Source organism: Eublepharis macularius, chromosome 3 (genome assembly GCF_028583425.1).
Source record: "Eublepharis macularius isolate TG4126 chromosome 3, MPM_Emac_v1.0, whole genome shotgun sequence".
Taxonomy (NCBI): domain Eukaryota; kingdom Metazoa; phylum Chordata; class Lepidosauria; order Squamata; family Eublepharidae; genus Eublepharis; species Eublepharis macularius.
The window spans coordinates 125,229,721-125,256,682 of record NC_072792.1 but is presented as its reverse complement, the minus strand read 5'-3'; the positions used below and the strand labels follow the sequence as shown (position 1 = coordinate 125,256,682).

General features: G+C 39.0%; 1 protein-coding gene across 3 annotated transcripts in view; it reads right to left on the bottom strand.

The window, feature by feature from the left end:
• Positions 1 to 26,962, bottom strand: part of CADM2 (cell adhesion molecule 2) — an 864,141-nt gene that overhangs the window by 313,980 nt on the left and 523,199 nt on the right. For all 3 annotated transcript variants that reach the window (XM_054973275.1, XM_054973277.1, XM_054973276.1), the window contains one exon: positions 23,107 to 23,256. In XM_054973275.1, the coding sequence (XP_054829250.1) occupies positions 23,107 to 23,256 (150 nt within the window). The remainder of the gene's footprint in view (positions 1 to 23,106; positions 23,257 to 26,962) is intronic.

Genomic DNA, 26,962 nt, shown 5'->3' with positions numbered 1-26,962 from the left:
CGAAGAAGACTTTCTTCTCCGCTACAATTGCATCAGCAAAATCTCATTCAGCTCAGTTGTTTGAACTGGTTCATGACCTGGTAACACCTAAGTCTGACCCTGCGAGTCTTGAAAATTTGGTTCCTACATGTGATGTTTTCGCAAGATTCTTTGCTAACAAAATCTCTCTTGGAGACCAAAGTGAGAGCACATCTGATACTTGAGGTGTCAAAAGCAGCTGCTTATCCTTTTGTTATAGATAGTTTCATATTGATTCTGCCTATCGATGTTGACAGGGTCCTTGGGAGAGTCAGGGCCACCACTTGTGCTCTAGACCCATCATGGCTTTTAAAATCTTGCCAGGAAAGGTATTGGAGCTATTAGTGGAAATCATCAGCTCTGCCATGGCTGTAGGGGCTCTCCTTAAACCTTCGAAGGAGGCAGTTATTAGACCTCTCTTGAAAAGCTTTCATTGGCTAGAGATGAGGTGGATAATTATAGACCAATTTATAGGCTGTTTATAGGCCAATTATAGGCCAATTAAACTTTTCTAGGGAAGGCAATAGAACGTAAGGTGGTGGAGCAGCTCTAGGGCTTCCTGGATAACATATCTACCCTTGACTCATTCCAATCTGGTTTCAGGTCTGGAACTGGGACTGTGATGGCTTTAGTTGCACTAGTGGATGATCTTAGCTTAAAGTTGGACAGGGGACAATATTTCCATCCACTCCATTCTTAACCACTGGCTTGAAAATGGTGTTAAGGATGTAGGCATCAGTGTGAACAGACACAAAGAGTCTCCACTAGAGGTGCAGAATCAACTAGGATTTGTCTTGTGGAGTGCCACAGGGTTCTATTTTCTCATCCATGCTCTTTAATATCTATATATGAGGCTGCTAAATGAGATCATCCAGAGCTTTGGGTTTGCCATCAATATGTGGATGATACTCTGCTCTAAATTTTATTATACAAGCATCCAGATGTATCCTTAGTGGTTTGGAACTGGTGGTTTGAGGTTATGGTCAGGTGGTTTAGGCAGAACAAACTGAAGCTGATTCCAGGCAAGACAGAGGTAATGCTGATTGGGAAAACTGATATTCTAGATGTCTACATGTCTACTTCCCCTAGATGGAATGAAGTTGTTTTTTTTCAGAGGAGATGAAGAGCTGGTAGGCGCTCATGGACTCTGCCTTGCTCTTTGAGAAGCAACTTGAGATGGTGGCTTGGAGTTCCTGTTATCAGCTACATTTGGAGTATTAACTCTCCCTCTACCTAGGCTCAGCCGTCAGACCACACTGATCCATGTTTCTGTAACCTCATGGTTGGATTACTGCAACATGCAACTGCCCCTGAAGACAATCTGGAAACTACAACTGGTGCAGAATGCAGCAGCCCAAGTATTGTCAACGACTGGCCACCAGAAGTATATGTTACATATATTTGAACACAATGGAACAGATACATTGGCAGCCAGTTTGATTCTGAGTTCAATTCAAGGTGCTGATCATGACCTTTAAAGCCCTTTGCAACTTGGGACCCACATATTTGAAGGACTGAATCCATTTGTATGTCCTGATGTGCCAACTACAATCCTCAGGCAGGATTGTAGTTGGCACATCACTGTGAACTGTGAACATCACTGTGAACTGTCCAACCACTTAGGGTGGCCTGTTTGGCATTGAACAGAGCCCGGTCCTTTTCCATTGTGGCCCCTGCTTTGTGGAATGAGCTCTCTGAGAAGGTGAACGGAGCCCTCCCCTAGGAAATATACAGGAGTTGCTGTGAGGCTTGTTTATTTGCCAAGGGGTTTTAAGAGATGTGAAAGGCATGGCATCTTTGAGATTTTATCTTGGTTTTAACTGGGGATTTAAAAAAAATATTTTGTAAGCTTCCTTCAATTATATAGAAAGGAAGGACATAGATGCTCAAACAAACAATTTGAATTACTCCAATCTATTTCTGTAACCTATATTAAAGTAGCAAACAGTCCAGTAGCACCTTTAAGGCTAATCAACTTTATTGTAGAATAAGTTTTTGAGAACCACAGCTCTCTTTGTCAGATGCAACAGGGTGCAATGAAATAGAGGAACAGCTTGAGTTATAACACAGATGTTGGTAGAAAACTAACAATGGGGCAGAATTTATCTTAAGCCCTACTAGCAGTAATGCTGGCTTACTTTTCTGTCCATTGAATCTGGATAATGCTGTATAGTGGACCTGTACAGAGAGGGTAGATTGGAAGGAACTTTGCTGCCAGCCTTAACATGTAAACTGTTTCTGTCTCCAGGTATAAAGTTGGGGCACAGTAAGAGGTGTGAGCCCTTGAGCACAAAGCAGAGGGCAAGAGCCAAAGTGCTCTGGATGAGCTAGATCCAAGAGAGGTCCAAAATATAGCTGGTTAATATTCTTGTGTCTTGAGTATTTTTATTGTTGTAAGCCACTTGGGGAGAAGAGTGGAGAATAAATAGTTCAAGGCTAGGGTCCAGCTGAACATTTCTCTGGACAAGAATTATCACTTATAGAGTGCAATGTTCTTGGCTGTCCCTTGCCACTGAAAACCCAAATGCACCCCTCACCCTGCTGCTCCTGAGAATGATTTGTTTACAGAGGCTTGGATCCAGTGGAGGATTTCCATGGATGGAAGGGGGTGATTTTCACCAAGTCTCCTTCTCACTGCAGTCCTCCAACTTCTCCCTCATGCTGTTCTGGGGGCGGGGGGCGGGGCGGTTAGTTCACAGATCCAGGGTTCGGGCACGCAAGCTGACTTAAACAAAAGACAGATTGGTATAAATCCAGTTTTTAAGACAGTTGCCAAATCTGGATCACACCCTCCTATGTTTTACCACCTTAGACTTCCTCACTAATCGTACTCTTTTCTTGGAGAAGAGTGCCTGCCATCCTAAACATATCTACTCAAAAATTTAGTCATGACCATTAAATGGAGCATACTCCAGGAAAGAGTTCTTAGGATTGCACTGCTAGTCACAGTAATTAGTGATGTAGTTACATCAAGATTGGGCCATTGCAATACTGTTGCTGCCGTCCTCTCCTTTTTTGTATTTGCCCCTATATGATTTTTTTTGGCTATACTGCTGTTTAGCTTTGCTGCTGCTTAATTTCCAGTTTTAAACTGATGAATTTTTACCTTCATCTCTGCTTCATGATGAGGGAAGTTTCTGATCTCCTGATAGGGATGCCAGTCCTCCTGTAGATCCCCCACCCTCACCTTTCACCCCTGACCTCACTCATGTGAACAGTGGGAGAAAAGGGAGGGAGGAGGCATGCCTGGAGCCACCAGAGCACATGGCAAAATGGCATGCATCCGCCCACTCTAGAGAGCTCAGGGACATACTTCTGGTTGAAAATGGGAAATGATGGGGTCTCAGTGGGGCCAAATGGGCCCCAAACAGAGAAAAAAATGCATGCAGATAAAAGAGGACTCAGAAACAGCCCCACCTACCTGCCTGCAGATACCCTCTATCCCTTGCTTTGGAGGTAAGAGGACCTGGCATCCCTCTCTCCTGAGCCTTGTATCATTGGAAAGTAACATTTTCTAATTATTACTGGTAACTAACAAAAATAAGAAACAAATGAAACCAACAGCAACATAACTAAATTAGTGTGATCATGTTCTATTATTAGAAAGAAATTTCATCTACCAGCAAGCTTCCTTTGTTCCTTTGTTTTATCCATCTATCTATCCAGCTAATATTTCCCATCCACATTTCTTTTTGTTTTTTGTTCTTTTCCCCAGCACAGATACAAGGTATGACATGTAAGGATTCCTGCTTATTCTTGTGCAACTGGTTTCCATGAAACTCAAAAACAGTGTGTATATTAACACGAACAGATATTTCCCAATAAAATGAATTTACTTCCTATTGATGAGAAAATACTTTCACACTATTGTGTGAAGCTTCAAGGATTTTATGTGGACCTCTCAATCCTCTCATTAAAACCTGACAACAACATGGCTATCACATTTTTAATCCTGCAGACACTTTTTTCCTCTGAATTTCTCAGAACTGAGAATGACAGCAAAACCTGTCAGTTTGGAAGGAATAAAGAAATAACTAGAAGAAAGATGACATGTGCTGTGAGCACACTAATCTCCAAGAGGACTATAAATATTCCTATGATCAGAAATAGAGCAAAAATGTGCATCTAATCGAAAATACATTTTTGTATAGTAGCTCAAAGTCAATAATCCTAAGAAGATGCGGATAGTGAAGGGAAATTAAGACATAAAACAATGCATTTAAAAACTCAATCGAGATTTAAAAAACCTATTCATATATATTATTGGGGGGGGTGTAAGTTAATAGTCTCTCTCATTAAGAAAAATGAACACACGCTGTGAACATATTTCTGCCTTCTGATTAAGCAATGAGCCAATACAGTGGTAAATCTTAAAGAAATTCCCCACGGTTCAGCTCAAAAGAGCAATATTTTACTCTTTTCACCTCACACCCTTCATGTTTAGACCAGCATTGTACTAAGTATAAAGGCGGAGGAAAGATGACTTTTCATCTTGCTGTTAAAAGAAACAAAAGATGGCTCCTTTTCCCCATTCCTAAACAGCTTGCTTCTGAGATTTCCCCACAAAATTTATAGAATGCAATTAGTCAAATATCATGTGAACAGAAATTCTTTAGCCAACTGTCTTCATAATCAAATAATGCTAAATATTTAGGTTACAGATCTCTATGCAAAGGGTAAGTGCCAGTGCACACAACAACCCAACTCCAAAAGTTTCAACAGCATCCTTATTCTTTCCTTCTGTCACACTGGTGTGCACAGATACAGAATATGAGTGCAACAAGATTAACAGGAGGTACCATACCCAGCTTGATATCTTTTCTCTGTGATGTTTCTCAAATAATTAACTTAATATCGAGCAAATAAAGAGAATAAGAATATGATTTGGGCACACAGTTTCCATTCTTGATTTCTACATTCACCAAGGAGACCAGGATGTGTGTTATGTGCCATCAAGTCACTTCCAACTTATGGCAATCTTATGAATTAATGACCTGCAAAATATCTTATCATTAACAGCCTTGTTCAAAACATGCAAACTGGAGGTTATGGCTTTCTTTGTCGAGTCAATTCAACTCAGTTAGGTCTTCTTTTCCTGCTGCCTTCAACTTTTCCTAGCCTTATTGTCTTTTCCAGTTAGTCTTGTTTTCTCATGATGTGACCAAACTATGATAGCTTCAGTTTAGTCATTTAGCTTCTAGGAAGAATTCAGGCTTGATTTGATCTAGAATCCACTTATTTATCTTTTTAACCATCCATGGTATCTGTAAAACTCACCTTTGGCATCATATTTCAAAAGAATAAATTTTCTTCCTGCCAGCTGTCTTTATTGTATAACTTTCACATCCATACATAGTAATAGGGAATACCACAGTATGAGTTATCTTGATCGTAGCCTCCAGTGACACATCCTTATCGTTAAGGATCTTTTCTGGTTACATCATGGCAGTCCTTCCAAGTTTCAATCTCCTTCTGATTTCTTGATTGCAGTCTACCTTTTGGTTGATGATTGAGTCAATGGTCTCACCTACAATTTTTTTTTACAGTATACATACATTGCTTTTTGATTCCATGATTTATCATTACTTATCTGCTTTCCTGCCCCCTCCCCCCGCAAGACCCAGACTAGGTGACTGAGTTCATGCAGAAGTCAGCAGTCAGTACTAGACATGGGCAAAAACAGAAAAAAAATGAACATGGTGTTCGTTGTTCGTTGCCATCCACAAACAATGAACAATGAACATTGACAAACATGATTCTGTTCACGAACATGTTCCTTGTTTGTGGGGGCCAGCAGGCTCTCCTCCAGCCATCAAGATCCCTACTGCACCACTCCCAGAAACCCTACCTGAGCAGGCACCAGGAAATGTACCAATAATAAATAATAGCTTGGCCCCGGAGCCTGGCAGCAGCCCTGGAACCTAAAGGGGTAGATCCCTATCCCACTACACACAAAGAAAATTCAAGCTCCAATGCACTCACCCTGTCTCTCTAACAGCAGCTGTCTCTCCCTAAAAGCCAGAGCTGGGAGCCACCCTCCCCCCTGGTCTTTTCCTCTTGTAACGAATTTGCAGCTCCAGTCCTCACTTGGAAGGTAGACCTGCCTGTCAAGCTAAATTGGGCTTAGATTGGGGTTTCCTGGGCAACAGCAGGAGTTTAGACAGAGTTCAGACAATCCCTGCCTAAGTTGCCAAGGGAATTGATTGCAGGTGCCAAACTGTCTGGCTTGATGAACAGCAATGAACGAGGCTTGCAATTACCACCTGTTCGTTTAGAATGGGGCCTCACAAACAGCTTGTTCGCAAACAGCAGATTGGGCTGTTCATGAGTTTTTTTTAGTTCGTATTGCTGTTCGTGCCCATCTCTAGTCAGTAATACATTGATTATCGCTATCCAAAGTATTACTCATCACACCAGCAAAGAAACACACACACACACAAAAGAACATTCAAATAATATGTTAAAATATAAATGTGACAGTTTTCAAGGCACTGGACTGGCAGGATGATAAAAAAGAATAATACTTTATTTTATTCTTCTAAAAATAAACAGAAATGGTAAAATCACTAATGTGCATAATATGAAGGCAGATGAAGGGGGATAGGTTAGTACAATAATCTAAATCATGGCTTTGCTTTATCACATTCCAGAGCATTAACTTCATTCTCAATGTAACTAGTTGCAAAGGTAGAAGACTTAATTTGTGCAACCACCCACACTTCAGCATAGAACAAGAAAACCTCCTACACTTCACCATTTTCTGCACAAAGTGCTCATTTCTCATGGGGATCTGATGGAAAAAAATAAATTATAGAGCTGACAGTAATTCCATTAATTTATTATAATCAAAAAGTGTACGGTAGCTGCTAACCAGCTAACATAATTTGAAATGCATGTTTATTTAAATTAATATTTTTTTTCAAAGTTAAACTGGGGGGAATGGTTTATTTAATGGTTTATCAATAACAAGTCTATATGATTTCAAGAAGATATTGCCACCAATACCAGACATATACTAATGTGTTTCAAACTTTATTTAAAGGGCATTTTAAAAATAATCAATTGGCTCCATCTAAGCTATTAAAAAGAGAGGAAATCCATTGAAGCAGATTTATTTATTTACTTCATTTCCAACATGGAGGCTCCTGAAAAAAGGAGGCAAAATCATCCTCCTTCCCTCTTGCACAAGAATAACAAGCTCAGTAAAAGAAGCCAAAGCTCATGCAGGAGTTCATGACCCAGGATCCTCAACCTCCAGATTCTGAGGCACTGATAACAGCCACTCTCATAAATTAGGCAGGAGAGGAGCACCTGTTCATTTGTTTATAAGACTTTTCAGTCTCTGGGTTCATTCTGGGTGTATCCACATGCAAACTATAGACCAGGCACAGGCTTATATAAAATTTCAGTTTTTTTTACTTAAGGAATGTTTACAAAGCATGAAGCACTCAGAACACAGGCAACAGATCCAAACCAAATAAACCTATCCTGTTGCTAGCTAAAAGCTGCCAATCTAAAACTTATAAAGCTTTCTAACTAAGCAACTCTGGTTAGCATACTTGATAGCTGGTTTCACCTGCTTGTATCATGTGTGTCCTCTCTCATGCCAGGCTGCACGGGGCATGCTGAAACAACAAGCAGCATGAAGCCTCCAGCTTCTCTCTCACATGATAGTACAGAGTTGAACAGAGTGATGTGAGAAGCCATTTCAGGCATCAACATATCACCTTACCACTCAAGAGCCAACCAGGGCAAAGCTGTTCCCTCTGTATGGAAAACTGGGGAGTGTAGATAGTAGCTCTGTAAGACAGGATCTCAAGGCTGAATCTCTAGGGATCAAAGACTGCTCTGCAGGTGTTTTCAATTAGCTGAGCCAGCACATTCTTAACTAGGCCAGAATCCCACCAGAAGTTACAACTCCTGAACCAAGTTTCAGTCATCTTGCCAAGACTTAGAACTTAAATCTAGGACTTCTGTACAAGGAGCAAAGGGTCAATTTTGTTGGATTTCCCTTTCTTGCTTCATAGAATCACAGCATCATAGAGCTGGAAGGGGTCTTACAGATCATCTAGACCAACCCCCTGCACAATGCAGGAACAGTCTAAAGCATCCTCGACAAGTATCCATCTAGCAGTTCCTTGAAAACTGTCAATAAGGGGGAACTTGCCACATCCTTAGGCAGCCAATTTCACATCTGAACTACTCTTAACATGAAGTTTTTCCTAACGTTCAGTCATTATCTTCCCTCCTGTAGTTTAAACCCATTGTTTCGAGTCCTATCCTCCGCTGCCAATAGGAACATCTCCCTTCCCTCCTCTAAGTGACAGTCTTTTAAATAATTAAAGAGAATAATCATGTCTCTCCTCAACCTCATCTTCTCCAAACTGAACATTCCCCGATCCCTCAATCTTTCCTTGTAGGGCTTGGTTTCCAGGCCCCTGATTATCTTGGTTGCTCTTCTCTGCACCCGTTCCAATCTCTCCAAAATTTTTGTAAAGTGAGGTCTCCATAACTGTGCACAATACTGCAGTTGGGGCCTGACCAATGTGGTCCAGTGAATAAGTGTGGTTGGTTGCCCAGAAAAAAATGTAAAAAAACAAATTGCTAAATAGTTTGTGTAGTTCATGAACTACATGAAGTATTTAGGTATTAGCTGACGGCAGCAAGAGTGGTAATGGCAAGTAAATGGAAAGAAGGAGAATGCCCAACCAGGGAAATCTGGAAAGACAAAATGTCAGAATCTGTGGTAATGGCAAAATGGATGAGTCACATAAATAGAAGGCCAATTAAAGAATTTGAAGAGAAATAGGGAAATTATTTTGCTTACAACAGATAAAATGTATAAGATGGCTTAGTCCTATAAATTTAAATATGATCGCACATTGAAATATTTTATAATTTGAATTTAAGATAATTAGTTATATAAAGATAATTGGTAGAATAGACTGTATGGTAGATAATACTGAAATACTGGCAAAAAGTCAACATTGTTATTGTTACGTATATATATATAAGTAAAAGGTAATGATAAATATAGGGGAAATAAGGATGTTTTCATTTTTTAAGATAAGGAGTAGAAATGGGTTGGAATCCCCAAAATTACTTTACGTTAACACTCTTAAAAGTCATGACAATTAGTTATATTAAGTAATAAGCATTGTTATTGTTATTAAGAAAAGAATGATAAGATGGAGTAATAATGAAATAATGAGCTTTTTATTTTATTTTTTAAAATAAGAAGTAGAATAGGTTTGAATTTTGTACATGTTATTTGGAAAAAATATAAATTAAATAGGCTTAATTATTCTAATTACTATTCTAATATAAAGGTTATGATTGTTGTACTCTGTACTTTAATAATCCTTGTAGCATGCAGCTTTATATTTGTCTTGCTTGTCCCCTTTCTTCCTTTTTCTTTTTCTGTATTCCCTTTTTCCTTCAGTGCCTTATTATGGCAATAGATGCAGAGGAGTTAGCCGTGTTAGTCTGTGGTAGCAAAATCAAAAAGAGTCCAGTAGCACCTTTAAGACTAACCAATTTTATTGTAGCATAAGCTTTCGAGAATCAAGTTCTCTTCGTCAGATGCCTGATACAGATACTGGCCAAAATGTCTGTATCAGGCATCTGACGAAGAGAACTTGATTCTCGAAAGCTTATGCTACAATAAAATTGGTTAGTCTTAAAGGTGCTACTGGACTCTTTTTGATTTTATTATGGCAACTATTCATAATTTTGCTTCTAAATATGTCATTGTGATTTGAAAATTCATAGATCTCTGCCTTCTTCGGTTCTGTTACATATGCTTCAAGCTGGCATTCAATGGGAGAAAGGTAAGCCATGCTGCAGCAAACTATTACCCTTACCATCGCACTTCATTCATCCTGATATTCCAGCAGAATCCAGGAACATGATATTTTGTTGCCTAACGCTTTAGTGGTTAAGAGCAGTGGGACTCTAATCTGGAGAACCGGATTTGATTTCCTGCTCCTCCACTTGAAGCCAGGTGACCTTGGGTCAGTCACAGCTTCTTAGAGCTCTCTCAGCCCCACCCACCTCACAGGGTGATTGTTGTGGGGATAACATAACACACTTTGTAAACTGTTCTGAAAAAGAAAAACTGTACTATTAACATAGTTGTTGTGGATTTTCCGGACTGTATAGCCGTGGTCTTGGCATTGTAGTTCTTGACGTTTTGCCAGCAGCTGTGACTGGTATCTTCAGAGGTGTAGCACCAAAAGACAGAGATCTCTCAGTGTCACAGTGCAGAGAAGATGTTGGCTGGTAATTTATATCTACTCAGGAAGGTGGGTTTGGGTTGAGTCATCCTGTAAGAGTTTCCCAGGGTGTGGAAGGCTAATGAAGGGAGGCTTCACTGTATCCTGAGGAGGTTCTTTTGCATATGGATTGGTGCTTGATATGCTAATCTTCTCTGCAGGGCTATTGTAGGGTGTAGAGTATTTTGTTAGCCTGGTGTTTTTCAGGACTGGAAACCATGCTCTATTCATTCTTAAAGTCTCTTCTTTCCTGTTGAAATTGTGCTTATGCTTATGAATTTAAATGGCTTTGGAGCCACTGTGAGGAAGAATTGATGGCATTTTTAAACCACCTCAACAATATCCACCTGAACATACAATTCACCATGGAGAAAGAAATAGAAGGTAAACTTCCATTTCTAGATATCTTGGTCACCTGCAAAGCAAACTTTCAGTTAGGTCACAAGGTCTACAGGAAACCACTCACATGGATTGGTACTTACACAAAAACTCCAACCACCACCCCCAACAGAAAAGAGGCATAATAAAAACATTGGTAGACTGTGCAAGACGGATATGTGAACCGCACTTACTCAACGAGGAAACTAATAATCTAAATCACGCACTTCAATCAAATGGCTACTCCAGAAATGAAATTAGAAGAGCAATTAAACCAAGGATAAACCAAACAACCAAGGAAAAACAGTCTCCCAAACAACCAAGGAAAAACAGGAAAAGTGTTTTTGCCATATATCAAAGAAATCACTGATCAGAGGGAAAGCTTATGAAAAAGCACAACTTACTAACAGTATTCAGACCCACCAGAAAAATACAACAGATGCTACGATCAGCAAAAGACTGTAGAGACCCCCTCACCTCTGCAGGAGTATACTGCATACCCTGCAGCTGTGGACAAGTTCACATCGGGACCACACAGCGTAGCATCCAGACAAGAATAAAAGAGCATGAAAGACATTGCAGACTTGGCCATCTGGAAAAATCAGCAGTGGCTGAACATAGCCTAACTCAAACAGGACACAGTATCCTATCCCAGGACACTAAAATACTAGACAACACTTCCAACTACTTCGTCAGATTGCACAGGGAAGCCATTGAAATTCATAAGTATAAGCACAAAATCCACAACAACCATCGTTCTCCAGCCGTGAAAGCCTTCGACAATATATTGTACTATTAACAGATTATGTGAGGGCCTTCTAGTTGCTAAATGGAGTTGCCAACTCTGAGTTGGAAAATTCCTGAAGATTTGGATGGCGGGATTTAGAGAAGGAAGGGACCTTAATGGGATATAATGCCAGAATCCACTCTCCAGAGCACCCTCTTTCTCCAGGGAAACTGATGTCATCTCAAAATCAGCTGTAATTCCAGTAGATCGGCCACTCTACAACTAAGTGCTATCTCTCACTATTCCACTTGCTATTGCTCAAGTTGGACTCCTCAGCTCAGTTAATGGTTTAAGAAATAAATGCTATTTGGGCAGGATAGGAGAGCTTATAAAGGCCAGAGAATGCCCTCTTGTTAACACCACAGTGCTGTTAGAGTTCTGTTTGTGTTTGAGAAGCGGCCCTTGCCGAAGGGCAGGAAGAAGGGAATCGCCATCTTTGAAAGGGGAAGGGTCGCGGCTTCAGCGGAAGAGGAAGTAAGCCATTTTGGATTACAATTCCTGAAGATTTGGATGGCGGGGTTTAGAGAAGGAAGGGACCTTAATGGGATATAATGCCAGAATCCACTCTCCAGAGCACCCTCTTTCTCCAGGGAAACTGATGTCATCTCAAAATCAGCTGTAATTCCAGTAGATCGGCCACTCTACAACTAAGTGCTATCTCTCACTATTCCACTTGCTATTGCTCAAGTTGGACTCCTCAGCTCAGTTAATGGTTTAAGAAATAAATGCTATTTGGGCAGGATAGGAGAGCTTATAAAGGCCAGAGAATGCCCTCTTGTTAACACCACAGTGCTGTTAGAGTTCTGTTTGTGTTTGAGAAGCGGCCCTTGCCGAAGGGCAGGAAGAAGGGAATCGCCATCTTTGAAAGGGGAAGGGTCGCAGCTTCAGCAGAAGAGGAAGTAAGCCATTTTGGATTACAAAAATCATAGAAAAAACATAGAGAAAAGACGCCCGACATTTTGGACTTTTTAAAAGCCTTTTTTTTTTTTTGCAAGAAGACCGGGACATTTGAATTTAAAAAGATCAAAGAATTCCTGACACTTGGAGCGAAGCGAATATATCATTGATCCCAAAAGAGGGCCAAGATCTGACTAGCGTGAAAAATTATAGGCCTATATCACTACTCAATAATGACTATAAAATTTTTGCGAAGATATTGGCGGAGAGATTGAAGGGGTGGCTCTCGGAAGTCATAGAGGAGGAACAAGCAGGCTTTTTGCCAGACAGACAAATAAGAGACAACTTAAGGACAGTGATCAATGCTATTGAATACTACGACAAGCGTTGTGACAAAGAGGTTGGTTTCTTCTTTGTAGACGCTGAAAAAGCGTTTGACAATTTAAACTGGGACTTTATGTTTGCCACTATGGAAAAGCTACAACTGGGAGAAAGATTCGTCAGAGCAATCAAGGAAATCTATAGAGACCAGACTGCAGCAATTGTAGTGAATGATGAATTGACTAAAAAATTGACGATTAGTAAAGGAACAAGACAAGGTTGCCCGTTATCTCCATTGTTGTTCATTTTAGTATTGGAGATTCTGATGATACAAATTCGACAAGATGAGGAAATACGAGGAATAAAAATAAAGGACTATTCATATAAGGTCAGAGCATTTGCAGACGACATAATGTTAATTGTAGAAGACCCACTGGAGAACATGCCAAAAGTGATAGACAAGATCAAGGAGTTTGGAGATTTGGCAGGTTTCTTCATTAACAAAAAGAAGTCAAAGATATTATGCAAAAACATGACTAAGCAGAAACAACAATTGTTAATGGAAACAACGGATTGTGAAGTAACTAGTAAGGTGAAATACTTGGGAGTTGAGCTGACTGCAAAAAATATAGATTTGTTCAAGAATAATTATGAAAAATTATGGACTCAGATAGAGAGAGACTTGATCAAATGGAATAGATTGAACCTGTCATGGTTGGGCAGGATTGCAGCAGTTAAGATGAATGTGTTACCAAGAGTAATGTTTTTGTTACAGACAATACCAATCATCAGAGACTCTAAACAATTTGAAAAATGGCAGAGGAAAATATCAGATTTTGTTTGGGCAGGCAAGAAGCCTCGAGTGAAAGTAAAAGTTTTACAAGATGCAAAGGAGAGAGGCGGAATGCAACTGCCCAATCTGAGACTTTACCATGATGCAATCTGCCTAGTTTGGCTAAAAGAGAGGATGACATTAAAGAATAAGAAACTATTAGCCCTAGAGGGATATAAAAAAATTTTTGGATGGCACGCATACCTATGGCATGACAAAGTAAAGGTCAACTCGATGTTCCTGCATCATTTTGTAAGGAGAAGTCTATTTACAATCTGGAAGAAGTATAGAACTTACCTACAAGAAGGAACCCCCTTGTGGGTGGTTCCATATGAGGTGATAGATCCGAGAGCTGTGGATAATGAACAACAATGTTTAACGTACAAAGAAATAACTAAGATTGAAGTATCTAAACTTAGAATAAAGACGCAAGAGGAACTATCACCTAACTATGATTGGTTTCAGTATAGACAGATTAGAGACTTATACAACTCAGACTTTGCAAAAGGGGGCATACGAACAGAGAACTCGGAACTAGAGCAGACCCTTCTTAAAGAAGACAAGAAAAGAATATCCAAGGTATACCAAGTATTGCTGAAATGGTATACTGAGGATGAGATAGTTAAAACACAGATGGTGAAATGGGCTATAAATTTCAATAAAGAAATAACAATGGAGGCATGGGAATACTTGTGGAAAACTACAATGAAGACAACGACATGTATCAATATTAAAGAGAACATTTTCAAAATGATCTATCGTTGGTACATGACACCAAAGAAGATTGCGCTAGGGAATTTGAATACTTCTAATAAATGCTGGAAATGTAAGAAACATGAGGGCTCCCTCTATCATATGTGGTGGTCGTGTGAGGTAGCTAGGCAGTTCTGGGGGGAAATAATAAGAGAAATGAGTGAAATTTTACAGTTTCAAATAAATAAGAACCCAGAACTCCTGCTGCTAAACTTGGGAATGGAGGGAATTCCAGCCCATCATAGGACGTTGATTTTTTATATGACTGCAGCAGCTAGACTTTTGTATGCACAGAAATGGAAAGTACAAGAAGTACCAACTATTGAAGATTGGATCTACAAATTGCTGTATATGGCTGAAATGGACAAGATGACAAGAAAACTGAGAGATCTGGACTCAGGGCAGTTCAACACAGACTGGGAGAAGCTGAAACAATACCTGGAGAAGAAATGGGAGGTGGGCGGAAAACTGTGGCAGTTTGAGAACTACTGAAATATAATAAAAGTATAAAAGAGAGGGGTGACTTTACCGGGGGAGGAAGAGAAATGTGAATTTATAAGCAGTTAGATTAATTGATTGAGATATATATAGATATGTATAGGTCAACTGATAGAGAATAATTAATGATAAGGTTTAAACATGAGGATTGACTAACTAACAATATTTTCTTTCTTTGACAAGATTTATATGCACCAAACAGAATGTATAGAAGAGTTAAATTGATTGAGTATCTGAGGAGTTATATAGAATTACCATAAAAAGTTGAAATGAGTAATATATAGAGAATAAATCAAATTGTTTGATTTAAATGTGGGAAATTTTTATGGTTTATATATTTTTATAGGTTTATATAGAATTATTCAAAACTGGAAAATGGGATAAATTGTTTATCTAAAGACGTATAGTTTGGGTGTATAATAATTAAAGGAGTTAATGATGCACTGCTTAATATAATGGAGAATGTATATCTGTTTTAGACAGAGGAATTTAATAGAAGTAAGGGAAAAGGGACAGAGGGTGGGAAAGCTGTTGGAAGTCAACAAAAGGGGGGGAAAGGGAGGGGGTTAGAAACGAAAAATTAGGGGAAAATTGATTGTAATGTAAAAATAAAAATGTTCTAACCCAATAAAAAATTTTTCAAAAAAAAAATGAATTTAAAAAGACATTAAATTTAACGCTACGGAGTTAAGGAAGAGAGCGGACTCGTGGGAGCGAGCTAAAGCAAGCCCCACGATGTCGAAAAAAGAGTGGCAATCGGCAATAGAAAACCTGGATAAAAAACTTTTAGAAGTGATTAAAGAACTTAAGGACACGAAACTGGAGCTGATTAAAGAGGTTAAACAGACAGTGAAAACTGAGCTGTCAGAAGTGAAGAAAGGTATGGAAATAATACAAAACGAATTGCAAGGGACACAGCAGAGAGTCAAAGTAGTGGAAGGTGCGGTGGAGAACTTAGCTGACACGCAACAAACAGAGATGAGACTGATGAGGGGAAGAATGGCGGTTGTGGAAAGTAAACACATGGAGAAGCAGCTGAGATTTCACGGCTTGCCGGAAGTGGAAGGAAAGACAGCGCAAGAACAGATGACTAAGGTGTTAGCTGAATACCTGGGAAAGGAGTAGGAGGAAGTTGTGGCTATCCTTGATGTGGTATATCGTGTAAATTCAAGAATCGCGACCCAGAGGAAATTACCAAGAGACGTGATTGTGCAGTTCACGACTCGAAATATGAAAGAGAAGATTGTGACTAAACAGTTTCAAGATCCATTGGAGATTGATGGCAAGACGATTATCATCATGAAGGAACTACCCAGATCGGTGTTACTAGATCGGAAAAAATACAAAGCACTAATTCAGATTCTGAAGGACATGAAAATCAGGTATAGATGGGAATTACCAGAAGGTGTGTCCTTTGAATTTGGAGGGGCCAAAAAGCGTATCAGATCTGAGCGAGAGATGGAGCGATTCTTAAGGGACAATGAAAAAGACTTACCAGCAACAAGACTATGAATATGGAATGTAAAGTTTTATCTTGGAATGTAAATGGACTAAATTCACCAAACAAGAGAAAAAGTATTTTCCACTGGCTATTAAAACAAAAATGTGATATTGTATGTTTGCAAGAGACCCATATTAGAAAACAAGATGTAAAATATTTGAAACTGAAAAAATTGGGTAATGATTTTGCAGCAGCCTCTAATAAGAAAAAAAGAGGAGTGGTGTTGTATATAAAAGAGGAGCTGCAGCCAAAATTTGTAATGAAAGATGTGGAAGCCAGATTTATAGCAGTGGAATGTATATGGAATCTAAAGAGAGTGCTGGTAGTCGGAGTTTATGCACCTAACGGAGCAAAAGAAAGCTTCTTTGAGGATTTGAGGAGGCAACTAGATGAACTTTCATATGACCAGATAATTCTTGCTGGAGACTTCAATGGAGTGACAAATTTGGAACTAGACAAAAAATTATCAACGGCACAAAAGAAAAGAGGACTGTTACCAAAGCTCTTTTTTGAATTGATACAACAGGAGACTTTAGAAGATGTATGGAGAAGACAAAACCCCAAAAGTAGACAATTTACGTTCTTTTCTGCAAGGCATTCTACACTATCGAGAATCGACATGATCTGGGCCTCAAAAGACTTAGCGTTATGGACTAAGGAGGTGGAAATAATGCCGATGGTAGGCTCAGATCATAATCCAATCATGTGGAAATTGGGGAGAAGGAGAAAAAGGAAAGGATGGAGAATAAATGAGGATTTGTTACAAGAGGGAGAGAACTTGGAAATGTTGAGAAGAGAGACAAAATTCTTCATACAATATAACATGAATAAAGAAGTACCAACCAACAAGGTTTGGGATACCTACAAGGCGGTAATTAGGGGCATACTAATGGACTTAAATGGTAGAGCCAGGAAAAAGAAAGAAGAGAAGAGACAGGAGATTGTGGAAAAAATAAAAGTCAAAGAAACACAGTTAAAGAAGAGACCAGGGAAAAAGAAAATTTATCAGGACATTAAAATACTTCAAGAACAGCTGACAGCAATGAATAACAAAGAATTGGAGTGGAATCTTAAAAGACTGAATCAAAAAGCGTTTGAAGGTGCAAATAAACCTGGGAAATACCTGGCATGGCAACTGAAAAAAAGAAAGGAAAAGAAAACTATAAATAAAATATGTGAAGATAATAAAACATATTTGGAACAGACAGCCATTAGTAGAGCCTTCTACAAATTTTATGCTAAATTGTACAACAAGAAAGAGGTGAACAAAGAATTAATAGCGACATACTTGGATAAAATGAAACTCCCAGTAATTTCGGAAGCTTGGAGAGATAGATTGAATAATGAAGTAACGGATGAGGAAATAAGAAAGGCAATACAGTCAACAAATTTGGGAAAGGCGCCAGGGCCAGATGGACTTACAGCTAAATTCTATAAGGTAACGGCCAATGAACTGGCACCATTCCTAAAAGAGGTGATCAATGGAGTTTTAAAGGATCAACGGACTCCAGATACTTGGAACGAAGCTAACATATCATTGATCCCTAAAGAGGGTCAAGATCTGACTAATGTGAAAAACTACCGACCTATATCGTTACTTAATAATGACTATAAAATTTTTGCGAAGATACTGGCAGAGAGAGTGAAGGGATGGCTTTCGGAAGTTATTGAGGAGGAACAAGCAGGCTTTTTGCCAGATAGACAAATTAGAGACAATTTAAGGACAGTGATTAACGCTATTGAATACTACGACAAGCGTTGTGATAAAGAGGTTGGTTTCTTCTTTGTTGATGCAGAAAAAGCGTTTGACAATTTAAACTGGGACTTTATGTTTGCCACTATGGAAAAGCTACAAATGGGAGAAAGATTCATAAGAGCAATTAAGGAAATTTACAGAGACCAGAATGCAGCAATTGTAGTGAATGACGAGACGACTAAGAAACTGACTATAAGCAAAGGAACAAGACAAGGTTGCCCGTTGTCTCCACTGTTATTCATTTTGGTATTGGAGATCCTGATGATACAAATACGACAAGACGAAGAAATTCGGGGAATAAAAATAAAGGACTTTTCTTACAAGGTCAGAGCATTTGCGGACAATATAATGTTAATTGTAGAGGACCCAATGGAGAATATGCCAAAAGTGATAGACAAGATCAAGGAGTTTGGAGATTTAGCAGGTTTTTATATCAATAAAAAGAAGTCAAAGATATTATGTAAAAATATGACTAAGCAAAAACAGCAATTGCTAATGGAAATAACAGATTGCGAAGTAACAAGTAAGGTGAAATATTTGGGAATTGAACTGACGGCTAAGAACATAGATCTATTCAAAAATAACTATGAAAAATTATGGACTCAGATAGAGCGAGATCTGATTAAATGGAATAGATTGAATTTTTCATGGTTGGGAAGGATTGCAGCAGTTAAGATGAATGTGTTACCAAGAGTAATGTTTTTGCTACAGACAATACCAATTATTCGGGACTCTAAGCAGTTTGAAAAATGGCAGAGGAAAATATCAGATTTTGTCTGGGCAGGCAAGAAGCCTCGAGTGAAAATGAAAGTTTTACAAGATGCAAGAGGCGGAATGCAACTGCCCAATCTAAGATTTTACTACGACGCAATCTGCCTAGTGTGGTTGAAAGATTGGATGACGCTGAAGAATAAGAAATTATTGGCCCTAGAGGGATACAAAAAAATATTTGGATGGCATGCATATCTATGGTATGATAAAGTAAAAGCGAATTCGATGTTCTTACATCATTATATACGGAGAAGCCTATATGCAACCTGGAGGAAGTACAGAGACTATTTACAAGAAGGAACCCCCCTGTGGGTGGTTCCATATGAGGTAATAGATCCGAGAGCTGTCGATACTGAGCAACAGTGTTTAACTTACAAGGAGATAACCCGAATAGAATCTTCTAAACTTAAAATAAAGACACAGGACGAGTTATCACCAAATTATGACTGGTTTCAGTACAGACAGATCAGAGATCTCTACAATTCGGACTCTGCAAAGGGAGGCATAAGAACAGAGAATTCGGAACTAGAGCAGACACTTTTAAAAGATGACAAGAAGGAAATTTCTAAGGTATACCAAGTACTGTTGAAATGGTATACTGAAGATGAAACAGTTAAAGTACAAATGGTGAAGTGGGCCATAAATTTCAATAAAGAAATAACAATGGAGGCATGGGAATACTTGTGGAAGACTACAATGAAGACTACGACGTGTACTAATATCAAAGAGAACATTTACAAAATGATTTATCGTTGGTACATGACACCAAAGAAGATTGTGCTAGGGAATTTGAACACCTCTAACAAATGCTGGAAATGTAAAAAACATGAGGGTTCCCTGTATCATATGTGGTGGACGTGTGAGGTAGCTAGGCAGTACTGGGGGGAAATAATAAGAGTAATAAGTGAGATTTTACAATTTCAAATTAATAAGAACCCAGAACTCCTGCTACTGAACTTGGGAATGGAGGGCATTCCAGCTCAACACAGGACACTGTTATTTTACATGACAGCAGCAGCTAGACTTTTGTATGCGCAAAAATGGAAAGTACAAGAAGTGCCAACTATCGAAGACTGGATTTACAAATTGCTGTATATGGCGGAAATGGACAAAATGACAAGAAAATTGAGAAACCTTGACCCAGGACAGTTCAACACAGACTGGGAGAAGCTGAAACAATATTTGGTGAAGAAATGGGAGGTGGGAGGAGAACTGTGGCAGTTTGAGAACTATTGAAATACAATAAAATGCAGAGGGGGGTGACTTTACCAGGGGGGAGAAGAGGTAAATGAAAATTTCTAAGCAGTTATGTCATTAGATTATTATATGTAGAATAATATATAGAATATTGATAGAAAATAATTAACCATAAGGATTAATCATAAGGACTGACTAATTAACATTATTTTTGGTAAAATTTGTATAATGTACCAAACTGAATAAGTTTATCTGAAGATATATATGAGTCAAATTGATTGATATTATATGATGATAGTTATATAGATTTATAATTGAAGGGGAACAAAAACAGTAATGTAATTAAATATAACTAAAGCAGAAAGAAGAAGATATGTAGAATGAGTAACACATAGAGCATAAGTTAAATTGGTTGACTTATATGAATGTATGGTTTATATGGTTTATGATCTATAGAAATATTTGAAATTATGGAAAATGGGATAAATTGTTTATCCAACATGGAAAAAGGGACTCAAAGTTAGGGTACAGAGTATCAAAAATAGTTAAAGAATTATTGCTTAGAATAAAGGGAGAATATATATTTGTTAGATAGAGGAATATATAAAGAGTAAGGGAAAAGGGACAAAGGGTTGGAAAACTGTTGGAAGTCAACAAAAAGGGGGGGAAAGGGAGGGGGTTAGAAATTGGGAAATGGGAGAATTGATTGTAATGTGAAAATAATTGATCCTAACCCAATAAAAAAATTTTCAAAAAAAAAAAAAGTTCTGTTTGTGTATGTTGTGTATGGCAACTCCGTCTGCCATTGTTACTCCATAGGCCATAAGCAAGAGTGCAATCATTTTCAAATCCACAGGGCTAAAACATATTATAAATTTTATGCGTAATAGGCAAAGTATTTTCCTCATTTCTCTTCAAATTCTTTAATTGGCCTTCTATTTACATAGTTTGTCAGTTTTGCCGTGACTGCATATTCTGACACTTTGTCCTTCCCAATTTCCTTATTTGGGCATTCTCCTTCTTTCCACTTACTTGACATTACCACTCTTGCCGCTGTCAGCAAACATCAAAGCAGTTCATGTAATGTTCTGTCCACATTTTCTGGCACAATTCCCAACAGCTTGGTCTAGGGTTTCATGGAGAAATTAATTTTTAAAATCTTCTGAATCTTTGTGTGTATGTCTCTCCAATTTTTTTTTAACTTTTTAAACATGTCCACCACATATGAAAAAGGAACCATCTGCATCCTTGCATTTCCAACATAACCCTACATAATTCTTATCCATTTTTAAAATATCTTGTGGTGTAATATACCATCTAAAAACATCTTATACCAACTTTCTCTGAGTATTTGGCTTGCTGTAAATTTTATGCCCTTAGTCCATACATTTTCTCACTGTTGAAATGTTATTTCTTCTTCAAAATTTTACATCCATTTTATCATGCATGTTTTAACTTGTGCTGTTTCTGTATCATATTGAAGTAAGAGTTTGTAAATGTGGCCCAGAATATGATTCTTTTTCTGCATAATTATTTTCTCAAAATCAGTAAGATCCCTCAGTTGACCTCTGTTATTCTTAAAAGCTTCCTTCAGTTTGGAGACCGCCTAGAGATATGTTAACCATTGTATTTTCTTTCCTTCATCACAAATTTCTTGCCAAGATTTTATCTTTCCTTGAGAGTTTATCATATTTTGATATAAAGTCATTGACTTTCCTCTGATGCTTATCACAAAAAGCATCAATCGGTGACAATATTGGTGATATCAGAGGACTTATCCTGATTTTTAACGAATCCCAAATTTGAATCAAGCTGTCTCTTATCACATGACTTTCCCGTTTTGTCCTTTCCTTCCTCTTCACCCAGAGATAGTTATGCAGTCCTTCAGGTAGATCAGCCGCTTCTAATTGTATTAATCTGTCTTTTGGATATTTAATCCAGTCTATATCCAAGATAAGCCAGCTGCTTTATAATATAACTTGAGTAGGATTCTGAGTAGACTCTACTTAGATGGCTGTCTACATCAAACTACCTATATAATGTATGGAATCTCTTGCTGTCTTGGGGGGGAGGGGTCTATGCACTTGTATAGTCAGATACATCCTTGAAAAGACGTAACATCTTAAAGAATGCATTGCTTGCTTTTTGGACCTATGCAGTCAGTACCATCTATTTAAGAAGTAATTCAAACAACTGATTGTAAGAATAGCTGGGTTCATGAGTAGAAGCTGAGACACTATGTAGTAAGTTTCAGTTTTTTTTTTTTAATCTCAAGCTGATTCCCCCCTTCCCGCCCCTAGATAGCAATGAGAATGTTTAATCATGTAAGAAAACTGTGTGAGTATGCAAACAAATACATCTAAATTAATTTGGATTAATCTAAACAGTGCACTGTACTGCATATCATCCTTGTAATGTGTAGTTTGATCTTCTGTGTCCCCCCTGCCATTTACCAATATTATATCTTTATTTGATGTTGAGACACTTCTCAGGAAAGGAACACAATGAGATTCTGCCAGAGTCTAGATAATTGTTGGATGTCTCCTCTTCCCCCAAAGTTATCAGCTGTTGTTCAGACTTTCAACCCTACTTATCGGTACTTTCACTTCTGTACATGCTTCACAATTACACCTTTGTGTGGTTTCCAGTATTTGATCTTGGAATGTCCACATTTTTGGATTCTCTCAAAACTCTTCTCTCATACAGCTTTAAGCCCTGCAGGATCCGGACTATTCATACAAGTTATAATGCCAGTATGCTCAGATTCTGCCTACCGTCCCAACTGCTTCATCTTCCCCTACATTGGTTACAATCTTTTCTGCAGAAATCTTGTTTTAAATAAATTGAAATGTATATGAACAATTAAAATGTCAGAGAAAGAGGCAAAACATGAGAGGTTATTAGAAAGAGAAATATAAAATGGCTTGCAAAGATGCAATTAAGTATTATAATTAACCAGAAAGGTAAATAGTCTTCAGATTTACGTTTAGAAATTCAAGATCTAGAAAATATAAGATGTAATATAAGATACAAAGGATGTAACAGCAAATCAACATTTTAACTAATCATGGTATTATTTATTACTGACAGCATTTATAAAAAGAAAGTGGAAAGTATATTCACCTTTCTTGTCATCGAAGTACAGGGTCTGTTGAGCTGGATTTGACCACTGGAGGGAGGTGTTATCATTTTGATCAACCCTACAGGTCAAAGTTGCTGTTTCCCCCTCGATAACTGTAACATTCTGTGTGAGTGGAAACTGCCCTTGGCTGCCTGAAGATAGTTTAAAAAAAAATAAAATAAAACATTTCATTAGCAGATATTGGGCAGAATAACCTCAATTCTCCGAGGCTTCTGCTGTAAATGTTGTTTTATGCTATTTCCATTGCAAAAGAGAATATATTTCATCTCATTAGAATATGTTGAAAAAACAGAAGGAGATATTAAAGATTCCTTATTTTGTAGGCATTATACAATAATATTTTTCCACCCTTAAAATAAAGATAAACAGTTTAGGGGAAATAATCAGAATTCAATATTAATTTTCTGGCAGGATGTCTGAATTGCATGCAATAAAAGTATTTCAAAATTCAAACATCTTAAAATATCTATGGACTACAGGAGAATGACAAAATTTATGTGACTGTAGTAAAAGATATACTTCCATGTAGAACGCCATACAGTTGTTTATGCTTTTTTCTCTTATGCATAGCCCTAGTACAACTATTATGTTTCACCACAAATTCAGTGCAACTTTGGATAAAATTCCTAGTGATCAGCATTTGTATTGCTTTCAATGTAATCATCACAGTAGTTTTTCAGGCCTTTCAGGCCTCTACATACTTATTTTACTTCCTTCTCCCTTAATGCAGAAAATGTAAAAATACTTGCAAACCCCCCAGTTTTTCAGAAGTCTTTAGACACTCTTAAAATATTATGCATGGATAATATATGTCACCAGTAGGGTTGCCAGCTCTGAGTTGGGAAATTCCTGGAGATTTCGGGAGGTGGAACCTGGAGAAGGTGGGGTTTGAGGAAGGGAGGGGCTGCAGCAGGGTATAATGTCATAGAGTCCACCCTCCAAAGCAGCCATTTTCTCCAGGTGAACTGCTCTCTGTCGTCTGGAGATCAGTTGTAATTCTGGGAGATCTCCAACCACCACTTGGAGGCTGGCAACCCTATGTGATATTTCATATATTTCACAATCATATAATCCAAAAGAAATCTAAGCTGTCAGAGTTAGACAGAAAACCATGATAGCAGTGGGCCTACACTGTTTTATTACTCAAGAAAGCATTCTAGGTTGCAATATAAGGCTTTCATTTATTTACCTTCACATTTATATTTGACTTTTCTATATAGGACAGAACAAAAAGTAGGCCACATGCAAATTATACACTACCAACAATAAAAACTAAACAGTTTGCAACTATCAAAAATCAAACCCTCAATAATATTGTTTTTAAATCTTGGTTTTAATCTAATTCATCAGCCAGATGTTAAACTTTTAATTTTTCATAGTGCTCCTATGTTTCAAAAGCATATTTGGTTGGTTCTTCTAGAATTTTAAACTAACAAGCCATATCATATCACATCACATCATATTGTATTTGCTGATATAATGAACTGTAGAAATTAAATATGAAAGTGATGGTAGCTGTGAACCTAATGCAACTGTAGGATTAAGATGCTGAAGAAAGAAAATAAATGAAATGATGTGTCTTTTTGTATCTAAGAGTTAAAAGGATGAAGCCATTCAAAAACTCTACTGCATTTTTGTTCATCTCTTAAATATTTCCATTTTCCTCTGCTTTTGAGTGTATATTGCAGTTTTACTCAGATGCCTTTATTAGAAAAAAATGTGATGACTTAATCTCATTATTTGGTTTTCAACATTAGGATAGTCTTCATAGCTAACATATATTATCAATTATTGAGACTGGAACAGGAATATTACTTACTGATTTGTCGGCCCCTTCCTGGCCGAAAGCACAGCGGCTAGGGTGGGGAGTGCTTTTGCCGCCGCGGAAGAAGGGAAGGCAGTTTCCTTTCTCCCGGGGAAAACGGGTGTTTGGGGAGGGTGGAGCTAAGGGCATATAAGTGTGCTCCGCCTCCCTTTCCTTTGCAGAGGATGCTGGGTTGCTTGGTTGAGTCAGATGTTCCTGCTTAGCGTAGCTGCATTTCTGTCTGACTCCCGAGTTGCCTGGCAGCATGCGGAGCGCTTGCTCTGCGAGTCTTTGTTGGGGGTTTTCCTCGCAGCAGTGTCGGCATTCGGATGAGGGCTCTTCTCTTCTGGGATGCATGATTCGCACTGTTCCCCCCCCCACACACACAGGTGTGGTATTGGTTTGAAGGGATTCATTGGGGGTTTGGGGCTGCACGGTTTGGCGCAGTTACAGACCAGCGGCCTGTGTGTGGACCTTAATGGGTCTTGCTTTATAACTTCGGCAGTTTACCTCAAGCGCCCATGTGTGGGCATTAGAGGGGCTGGCCTGAACAGCTGCTTTACCTCAGGTGGTTAGGCTTTGGCTGAGCTTAAAAAAAGAAGAAGCCTTTTCAGGCTTCAGTTAAATGTGATTTAGCCACCCCCCCCCTTTTCTGCTATTTGTATTGGTCATATCTGACTATTATTCATAGTTGTCTCTGGCACCCCCCCCTTCATTGGGTAAGGAAGGGGTGGATGTGGAGCCAATTAATTTTGGCGGACATTTTACAAGGTGGCAGTTTGGTGGCCATTTTAGGCAGTTGGTGGCCATTTTATGTTTCCTTTCTATTTTCCTGTATGTAAGCAGCCATTTTGAGTGGGGCCTACTTCTGAAGATAATGCCCCCCCTTTGTTACTGCGGTAGCTTGCTGGTTAGGTTGGGGTTGCAAAACAGTGGGACTATTTGCAGTTAATAACAACAACAACAACAACAACAACAACTACTACTAAAGGGAATTCTCCTGCTTATAGAGCCCTATCTGCTGCATAGCCCAGCAGATGGGTTTCAGTGTGGCATTCATTAGCCATGCCTAAAGGAAAAGGCCCATCTAAGGGCAAACAACCCGCCAAGCAGGTGCCTCCAAAGAGGCCAGTGCCTGTCATGTCCTCATCTGAGGATGAAGAGGTGGATTTGCAAAGGCAGGAAATATTGCTGAGGCTTGCAGTTTTAGAGCAGGCAAGAAGTGGCACCACAGCAACAGCTGGCTGGCCAAAATGGGCTAGGCCTGCTGGGGCCGTGTCTATGGCTACATTTCAGCAGGAAGTGCTTAATCATTTGTCTGTTTTGGAAGGGACATCTGGAGCACCACCGAGAGATGGGTCCAATGTACAGGCGGCGAGCGTTGAACTTGGCATACAGGATGGCGCAGAGGAGCAGGGCTGGGCTGCTGAGCCAGCGCCTATGGCAGTAGCAGTGAATCTGCCGGAGGGGGAAGGTAAGTCGGCATTGCCTACTCAGGCTGGCCCTTGGGCCGGGTGGCCTTTGAGTCAGCCATCTGGCTTATTGCCCTCAGCTACACCCCACACACAATACAATCCGGCTGCTTCTGTGCCAGAAACACCACTTACACCTGCTGCCATGGCGCAAGTTCAGGGAACATTGGGGCCATGGTCTCATAGGAACCAGTCTCCACAGCCTCACTCTAGCCATTCCACCCCTTGGGGTCAGAAGCTCACAACTCCTTGGGTGCTACTATGCCTTATGTTTCATCTTATGGGAAAGTCCCATTTAGGGCCCTCCCAGTTGGGGAAACGGCTATGCCTTTTGGGCAATCACTTAACTCCCAACACAAGGGAGAAATTACGAAAAGAGGAATATGTGGATGTTTTTGGCTTCCTATTTAGAGAATTGGAGAAAAAAGAAAAGGAGGACCTTGATGATAGGGAAAAGAAGCACTTGAAACGTAGAAAGGTGGATTGCACTTGGGCAAATTGGTTACCAGGCATGCTTATCTATGTGGGAGTGATTGCACGGGTGCAGCCCTGGCGGGCTGC